The following is a 10,247-nucleotide window of genomic DNA, read 5'->3' as shown; positions in this document are numbered from 1 at the left end:
GTTTCGGTTGCAGTTTTAGTTTTAATTTGTTTCATTCCTCCACTTCTACAAATAGAATCATTAAGACAAAACCAATAATCTTAACATCATATTGTAAAAAAAAAACTTACAGTGTAATCATATAACATATTCTTTATCATTCCGTGTATAATAGTATAATATGCGACTGTGCATCAAAAAAAAAACCAACAAAAAGTCGCACGCACTCATTTCGTGTGAGCACTGAAAACAGGTGAAATGGGTTAAACCAGCCAATCTTGATTTTTTTTTCATATTTTCTCCAAGCACAAGTCGTCTACTACATCATACTGAAATTTAGGATCATAGAACGAACAGGAAATCGTGTTTCTAGCATTTTTTTTTCAAATATTTTTTTCTTTAGAATAGTGTGATTAGATGTGTCTCATAGAGTCAATTTCCACTTCTTAAAATTAAAAACACCCTGCTTCCACTAATTTCCATTTCTTAAAATTAAAAACACCCTGCTTCAACTAGTGGAAGCAGGGTGTTTTTAATTTTAAGAAATGGAAATTGACTCTATGAGACACATCTAACTACTGCTATGAAAGTTGGCAGTAATTATTTACAGAATATGTCTATAAAACATGCTCATTTCAGCATAATCTGATAGTCCCTTCATTGTCCCTGCTACGGTGGTTTTCATTCTGTTACATTTAATAAAGCACTTAAATATTCCCGTTAATTCAGAGCCTTTTTTTTTCTTAAGTTCACACTTTCCAGAGAGTGTGTTTTCTTTCCAATATCAGGATAGGTAAGGAAAATGTATCTGAATTGGGATATACATCATTTTATAGCTGAAAGTCTGCACATTCAAAATCTGCTTAACTAAAATCCATGTTTGGCGACGTTTGTTGGTTTTGTGATGCACACGAACATAAATGTTATCTTTTCTTTGGGCACAGAGTAGTAGAGACTGTCACTAATAAGCAATTTGCCTGACTGGGATAACGGCTTCTGTACGTTATGATATGTTTTCATTCTCCTTCAGTTATTATTCATTGAGCAAACAAACAAAAAAAGCGAAAACGAAATAAAGTTCGTAATTATCCGAAGGTTCGTTACCATCTCGCATGGTTTTCATGGTTTTTAGGCTTTTGTAGTAACGAACCTTATTTTATCTTCGGATAAACGAACCTTCGGAACAAGAAGCCTTCGGATTGTTCGGATTAATGAATCTTTCTTTTTTTTTCATTTTCATCCCCGAACATAATGAGGCATGAGGAATATGAACCTTCTGAATATCGAACCTTACATTTTCGGATTAGCAAATCTTCGAAATAACTAACGTCACGCGAAGTAAATAATTTGAAGTCGAGTATTTTCAATAACATTTAGCCAAGGAGGACAAGACAAAGGAGATGTAACAAGACGAATATAGGAGACAGGGATTTAGATAGCTGAATAGGGAGAAGTTGAGAGAATAGAAGGTATTGTAAGAGCGGTAAAAATTGTGAGGCTATATATTATGATATACCAAAAAAAGGAGAAAACGTTACCCAATTCTTTAAGAGAAATTGTACGGTAAACAAACGATTTAAATCAGCGATGTTCTTATTTTATATAGGATAAAAAAAGAAGAACAGCGTCTAAGCCCATCAGACAATACATTCCATTCATCAAAATCCATGGCGTCTTATAGAACATAATACTGCATAGCTATGATGATGTTTTAGATTTTTCTCTAACGTTGAGTTTGTGAGTGGAGGGTATATTAGGATTTAATTTGGGTTCAGAAATTTGAACTAAACGAATCTGCGAGCACAGAGAGCTGGTTCTGTTCATATATTGTGTATGAATTTTCCTGTTTATCATGTATCAGTGATCGAGCGATCATTTAAGGGCTGTTGATATTTTGTAATCAAAATTATAGTTTTTTGCATAATGTCATCACTCACTAAGTCATTATCATTGTTTAGGCATTCTGATTTTACTTGATTTACTTTCAGTACTTGATTGGTATTGTGTGATGGTTTTTCTCACTAATTTATACTTTGTTTACCACAATTTGTTTATCTTGAACTTGGCATCTAAGCATTACATATTCTATAGTATTTCCAAAGTAAAACGGAACGACCTGGGGGAAAAAATAAAAACACTTGTTGCCGTCATTGCTTTCACATTCATTTCTGCCTCAATTATTTGATAAGATGTACAAGCATAGAAAAATTATGCGATATATAGATGTAATGTATATTATGAGACTATCTCATTGACAGTTACATTTGAAACATTTGGAAGATCAATCGAGGGAGAAAACAAATCACGAAACAAAACGCAAGAAAGAAAGAAATGGTTTTAACAGCTTAAGGCCTAATAACTTATCTAAAATATAACTAAATAGAACCAGTATTCAAGTCTATCAACTTCATTTTGTTAAGATTTGAATCTCTTTGCGAATAAATATAATCCAGTGCCATGAATGCATCTACCAACAAACTCTAGTAAAATTGAAAAACCTGAAATGTCATGCTTCAATTTGGAAATTGAATGCATAATCGTAAATTTGATTGTCCAAAAAAAAGAAACTGTCCATAAATGAAATCCAATGCTCTACTTTCTGACGGCGAATTACCAAGTTTGTCTGACAGGGCGTAATAAGAAACCATGGTAAATATGTGAGGTTAAATAAATGAAATTGTACAAGTGAGGGGAATAAGCAACATAAATCAAGTTTCTAGTATAGGTCAGTAGGTGATATCACAGTCTGGAAATCCCAAGAGATATGCCTGATTTTCTTGATACCGAGACTGCATTGATTGATACTCTCTTTAGGCTTCCTAAAAATATCTTTGACCGTGCCGTTTGACGAATGCATTACTACTTTGATTCAAAATCTTCTTGCTCTTTTTGCTGCTGTTATTCGTTGCTGTGACATAAAAAGTGTCTTCTTCCTCTTCTTCTTCTTCTTCTTCTTCTTCTTCTGTTTCGGTTGGGGTGGAAGGGTTAGCACGATCCGTAGAAAGATATTGTCTTTTATTGTCTTTACGGTTTGGCACTTCCGACTTTGATTCCACTGTAGAACACATCCTTCATCATACACACGTGCATATTTTATAACCTCAGAAACACATGAAAAAGCGGCAGGCGCCTGACAAAACAACGAAATACATTGTAAACCTTGCATAACCTTCATGAGGTATTTCAATTCAATTCAATTCAATTTCGGTTTTATTGCAAATCAAAAGAAGCATAACAGTAAGTCCGCAGACTAATAGTGTCATGCGTTCAAAGTAAAAGTACATGCATGATTATAGAACATTCACAGTTAAAGAAAAAATCATAGTGTTAAAAAAACCTATCAAATAATTATTATTCTGTCATACCAATATCATATTCCTTACAGTCCTATAATCATGCATTACATTTACACAAGGTTAAAAACGGGATAGCCAGAGAGGATGTTACCAAATTTGCTGAAAAACAGAAGCAACTCAGGGCGAAAATAACTTCCTTTTGAAGAGCTCTGCTGCAGTGCAACCTATGGCGCCACTGCTCACTCTTCACTCAATAATAAAAAATATTGAAGATTATATTAAGATTCCCTCCTTGTCCTCCTTCCACAGATCAAATCTCAGTGCGACGAAAGATTCAGTAACCATGATATCAATCAGGTTTGCTGCCATGACATATGCGATGCTTTTTGCAGCACAACTGATCCTCGTCACGTCAAGTACAATAACGCCAAAAAGGAGCGACTATCGGCAGACGACGGCGGACTATGCAAGCTTGCTAAACGAGGGTGGATTCGAACCAATGACAAGCAGTCTACTTCATAAAACCAGTTCAAAATGGTCGTCCAAGACGGTATCGATAGATCAATCATCGATTTTATTTGATGTATCAACATCCAGTGAAAGCAGCATCGAAAGTACTAAGACATCTGTTGGAGCTGAAGTCTCTTGGGTATGGATCCCCATAGCTTGGACTTTAAGTCAATACATCCAGCTGATATTTGCTATTGCAGGAATTGTAGGCAACTTTCTTGTGATGGCCGTCCTATTCAAAAGACGAGCTAAGAGCCGTTCGACAGACACTTTGATTGGCGGTCTCGCTGGCGCAGATTTCATCACCTCAATTCTTATCATCCCAATACCAGTTGCATCATCAGTTCCAACATCATTTCTTGGAGAGCTTTATTGTCGGATAGTTTCTACTGCAATCCTTCTTTGGAGTTCAATAACTGCGTCGACTTATCTATTAATGTCCATTTCTGTGGAGCGTTACATATCCGTCGTTTTTCCACTGTATTTCAATCGGAACTTTAACCGACGACGTGTCTCAATGTTTATCGTACTTGTTTGGGTTATGTCAGTTATCTCTGTACTTTTTGGATTTATTGTGAAAACTGTAGATGACGAAACTCACACATGTCAACTGGACTATCATTATCCAACAGGCCAGGTCATTATCGCCTACTACTGGTTTTCTCTCAGGATGGTCATTCCTTGCTTGACCATGGTCATCACCCAAATACTCATCGCTCGTGAGCTAAGTAAGCAAGCCTCCCTCTTCAGCCACGTTTCACGCACTGGAGGGAGGGCTGGCGGGACTCCTTCCTTCCATATTGTGGCGAGAGAACGAGTTATCAAGATGATGTTTATAGTGATCGCCATTTACATCGTATGTTGGAGTCCTAATCAGATTGCCTATCTCGGTTTTAACCTAGGCTGGGTCCCTGCCTCCTTCAACCACAGTTCTCTGCAGAAGGTGCTGGTGTTCCTTGGCTTTCTCAACTCTTGCGCCAATCCAATTTATGCGGCTCGCTTTCCTGAATTTAGAACAGCTGTCAAAGAAATGATAACATGCAGCGCTGGGAAAAACGCTCCGCTCTTTGAGAAAATCGACATGAAGTCAAGTGAAACCATGAACAACCAACCAATAGCGAATAACGTCTAAGGTAATGTTTTCAGTTCATCGAAATAAATGAGTTATTGTTGGTTGTATCAAATTCAACCCTTAACATTTCAAGTGACATGAGAAAATTTTGAATGAACACATTTCATTCGACTAGAATTTAAGACATAGTTTTCAAAATTCCGTTTGCTATTCTTGTATGACTAGTACAAACATAGAATTATAATGAACAAGTGGTGAAAAATAAGCATTGATTTGAAACAATTTTAGGATTAATGAGTTGTGAGATCCATACAGGGCCGATAGACCATTTTTAAGAGCATTTCTGTTGTTTTTTTTTTCCAACAGCAGTGTTAGACTGAATCATTTAGAAAACGTTACGGACATGTGATATTTGCTCATGAATAAAGTCGATATTGACAATGCTATGTGTGTGTATGTGTGAGTGTGTGTGTGTGTGTGTGTGTGTGTGCCCACGCGCTCTTCATTGTTTCTCTATAGCCGTTTAAATAATTGTTTTACAGTTTATATTTAATCCTTATCAGACTGGGCTTTTGGGGCTATCGACTCCCCCCCCCCCCCCCCCCCCCCCCCCCCCAACATATTTAATGGATTTGCGAAATCGGTTCATTTCTTGCTATATCAGTCAGGCACAGGCGCAGAAAACTGCGCCTCCCGCCAGGCGCAGAAAACTGCTACTTTGGGGTTATCCGCCCGAGCGCCGAGCAAGTGTGCCCGCTACAATCGATTCTCGTAGTTTTCGCGAACAGTCGGTTCCATTGATATCGTCTGTGTACCAGGCGCCCGTTACTGCTTTTTACTGATTTGCAGTGCACTAAGTACTGTATGCAAGACAAATTGCCAAAACACGATAGTATGTATGTGTATACTGCACTGTATCACCATAATTATATCGACATACAGCATGCATCAGGCACATCCAGAGCCATACGCTCTCACCAACAAACACCATGCGCTATATAGGTCTCTCCACACTGACCATAGCTCATTTATAAATCAAGAAATAGGATAGTGAGATTGAGAATGAAGTAGGAGTCATTGGGATTACCTTGCTGTTACGATGTTACGCTGTTCTGCTTCCTTTGCAGAATCATCTGCAATTAACTCTGATAACTCATGTTTATTATGTGCTCTCTTGTATAACTCTGTCTCTCTGGAATCTAATCTAAAACTGCAATACCTATCGCATAGCCCCTGCCTCTGTGCTTTGCCCATGGTCAGTTCAAGACCAGGGAGGTACGAGGTAGGCCCCACAGAGAGCCTGGCCGCACTTTCACAACACTTTCCTTGTTTTAAACTGCTGCCCTATGTTTACTCAACAGAGATAAGAACCCAACCTGCCGGGGAGAGTACCACAGAGAAGAGAGAGGGGGAAAGAGATGATGCGTTGAGAGATGGAGGTGGCTGTGCTGGGGGAGAGAAAGGGAAAGAAGCCACGAGAGGGGATGAGAGAGGAGAAGGGAGAGAGGAAGGTCTGATAGGAAGGAGTACATTTCTGTTACACTAGCCAACACCTGTTGCACAAGGCTAAAAAGAGGGCAAACCGGTGGTCATTCAAAAAACATTTACCTAATTATGTATTCCGACCAGAATTACGCCAGATGTCAAGGTTTTATTCCCCTAGAAATGATTATTATGCAAGATTAGGTATTTGGCTTACTACAAAGGAAATATCAGAAAAGTGTCAAGGTTAGAATTTTCGTACGAAATTAATATCGATTAGGTGTCTTCATCACCTAAATTTTCTCCATGCCTTTTACACTACGAGCATCGCGTGGCATGATGGGTATTGTCATTATAATATTCATGATAGCAGAAATCGGCGCTTTTCGACAGGCGCAGTTTTCTGCGCCTGTGCCTGACTGTATATATAGGTCCTATGTACGCACATTTATGCATGATTTTGATCTTTTTTACTCATGAAATACGCATGAAAGCCATGGAAATTATGTTTGTGGTAAAAAAAAAAAACTTGATTCATCAAGGTCTAACATAGATACAACATTAAAACAGCTTTAGTCAAATCAATTATTTTGTATTGTATTGTCTCTGTAAGGTCTTAGATATATAACGTTTCGAAAAAAGACCAAAAATAAAATGTTCACCCACTGTAACCTTGAACGTTAGAACTTACACAAATATTCAAGCACAGGAAATACTTGTTTGTATAATTGAATAACAATCTACCAATCATGACGAGTATCTAAAGGAATGTGATATAATCTATCTCATTTCATGCTAATTCTGGTTTATGATTGTCAGAAATTTCCGGCAAGTCGCGAGCCCGACTTAGAATTTGCCCCATTGCCTTCTAATCGTAAGTCCTTTCTTAAAGTTTGGTATTATTATTAGAAGACGCGCAAGACTGGCTTACCTCAGTCATGAAAGACAAAGTTGCAAGTTTTCTCGATTTATTATTTTTTTCACTTAAGTATCATATTGGTTATTTTTGACCTGAACTTGAGATTTTCGCTTTCAGCCAGCTACGTGTAGATTTTTTTACCCTAGTGATAAAAGCAAGACATGTTTTAATCTGAAGTGAGATAAGACACGTCTTAATCTGAAGTGAGATAAGACATGTCTTAATCTGAAGTGAGATAAGACATGTCTTAATCTGAAGTGAGATAAGACATGTCTTAATCTGAAGTGAGATAAGACATGTCTTAATCTGAAGTGAGATAAGACATGTTTTAATCTGAAGTGAGATAAGACATGTCTTAATCTGAAGTGAGATAAGTTGTACACATTCAAGTAGATCAGAGTTTGATGCAACGCACACGATTATTTTTTCAATCTATAACTTTGTATTCAATTACCAGGTAATTGTTTTCGATATATGTATGTATTCCACAAAAAGATCGCCTGTTACATGCCTCACTTTATGAACCTTGGTTTAACCTGTCAATAAAAGGAGTAAACATATTACAATTTATTGACATTAAATGCACGTGTCCACTGTATAAAGCTTGTATATCTTATGCCCTACTTTTAGATTGATCTTTGCAAAATCCTCTCACCTTTGACCCCTGATATCAACCAGATTCTCACCTCTATCATATGTTCTGTAAAACTAATGTTTAATTGCCATGTGATCACTTTCTGGTTCATAATCACGTTGGTGTGGTTGATTGTAAGTCATAGGTCACAGTATCATACATGGTACTTGAAACTAACATTAGACAGCTCACATAAACATATCACACAGCAGAAGGACGACACAATCTACCACCACCAGCAGCACCTACCCTCGTGAATAGATACTTTATGAGGTAGCAACGTGTTAGCATCTAAATCTGACACTTTGCTAAGTTAAGGGCAGTCACACGATACAAATGCTCTGAGACTTTTTTAACATTTATTGACAAAATTAGTAAGAATTTTGGTGAACATCAATCCATCAGTAAGACGTATACACACATAGCATTTCACTTGCCATTCCATTACAGTATGACACAGGTAACCTATTGTATTGGCATAGAGTGTGTGAACACACTGGATTCCTGCTATTCATCTCGAGTTACAGGATGTGTTGGCAACTGTCTCAATAGCCGGGTTCACACGTACAAATTAGCGGGATGACGATCGCGATGCTCATCCCGAGTTTTTTGGCGAGCGTCCACACGTACCAAATTAGCGGGATAGCGATCGCGATCGGTATCCCGCTAATTTGGCGAGCGTCCACACGTACCGAATTATCCCGCTAATTGCCGATAGATATAACAGCAAAGCCTGCAAACTGGGTCACACAGCGCCCTTCTCTATCACTGCCTGCGCGCACTTACCTTTGTCCATTGTCTTTTACGCGTCAGTGGTGTGGTTCGCGCGCTGTTGTTATTGTACTCCAAAGAGGTGAAGGACCTCTTCGCAGAGGCCTCGCTGTTGTGATGTGCGTATTGCATGATGGGATGTAAAAACTCGAGATTCTAATCCCGACCGTTCACACGTACCAGCGCGGGGCCAATTATCCCGCTAATTGACGAACCAGCGCAAGATTTCTTGGGATTAGCATCGCGATGCTTATCCCGCTAATTTTCGGTTTTTTTCTGTCCACACGTGCAAAAAACTCGGGATGACGATCGCGATGCAAATCTCGAGATTTGTATCCCGCTAATTGGTGTACGTGTGAACCCGGCTACTGACATGAAATACCATTGGAAAATCATGCACCTAAGAAACTACACTGAAGTATCCAAACATCCATACACAGTGTATAACATGCCCACACCTCAAGATGAAATGTTTCGAGTTCCTCTTGGTCTGTTTTAAACAGTTTGACATGATATAATTATTGTCTATCAAATGTTCAGAATGCAATACATGTATAATAGCTTTTAGAAGAAAAGATGCAGTTAAAGGAAGTGACCAGTTGACAAAATGAAAAGAGATTTCACTGTTTTCATTTGTAAGATAAAACACTTTAGATACTTTTAACCACTGGATCATCAAATCTACATAACTATAGGTATGTTTCACTTGGGCAGAGAAAATAGCACACATTATAACCTTTCTAATCTACTAAATGAATGAAATAAATAATTTATAGACATTCTGCATGTCTGTCTTTGTACCTGGGCCTTGGTTTACAGCTAGTTGTCTTGTGATGATGTGAGTTACCATGGTATGTGATCTACACGTATACAGCCAATCCTTCTGATTCACCATATCCCATGAAACTTTACAGTGAGGAGTGAAAGATTCTGTGGTTTCATGTGGCATTTCCTACTCTAGCAACAAAAACATTGAGTATCATTGACCAATGTGTTTATTGAGCAGTCTGATGCAGGTCTTAAAGGGACTGTACAGTACTGGTTGAGGTGGAGATTCATGTTTTGAACATTTCTAAGTGAGAAAATGAGAAACCCCTTATGAAATATGAAAGGGCATGCAGTTTTAAGAAGGACTCAACATTTATTTGATGAAAATTGCTTTTCAAATTGCTGAGGTATCCAAAAAAGTGATAATATTAAAAGGCAACTGTCACGCCTATTATTGGGATCTCTTTGTTTCACCTTGTTTTTGGATATCTAAGCCATTTCAAAACCAATTTTCATCAAATAAACTTTTGATACCCCTTAGAATTGCATGCTCTTTGACATATCTCATAGAGTGGTTTCTGAATATCTTGCGAAACACTAAAAGCTAAATCCTTGCCTTGACCAGAACTGTACACACCCTTTAATGACTAACACTCTATAATTCTATCTTTTCTAAACTAGTTTATAATTATCATCATGTATACTCATTGCATGTTTGATTACAGGCTACAGATTGTATTATCAAAGATTAGGTAGAAAGACAAGTTACCATCAACTTTACCGACATCTTCACTGTATTTCAAACACAGCCTTGAT

At 37.8% G+C, this 10,247-nt stretch overlaps 1 protein-coding gene across 1 annotated transcript; it reads left to right on the top strand.

The window, feature by feature from the left end:
- Positions 1-3,618: 3,618 nt before the first annotated feature.
- Positions 3,619-4,917, top strand: LOC139726041 (QRFP-like peptide receptor). The gene has a single exon (XM_071637123.1). It carries the CDS (start codon positions 3,619-3,621, stop codon positions 4,915-4,917), a length of 1,299 nt encoding a protein of 432 aa, XP_071493224.1.
- Positions 4,918-10,247: the final 5,330 nt, after the last annotated feature.

This window comes from Diadema antillarum, unplaced genomic scaffold, assembly GCF_040938485.1.
Source record: "Diadema antillarum isolate AM-2024a unplaced genomic scaffold, OU_Dant_1.0 seq00000076_RagTag, whole genome shotgun sequence".
Taxonomy (NCBI): Eukaryota; Metazoa; Echinodermata; class Echinoidea; order Diadematoida; family Diadematidae; genus Diadema; species Diadema antillarum.
Note: the sequence above shows the minus strand (reverse complement) of the source record. Positions and strands in the feature narration are given on the sequence as shown.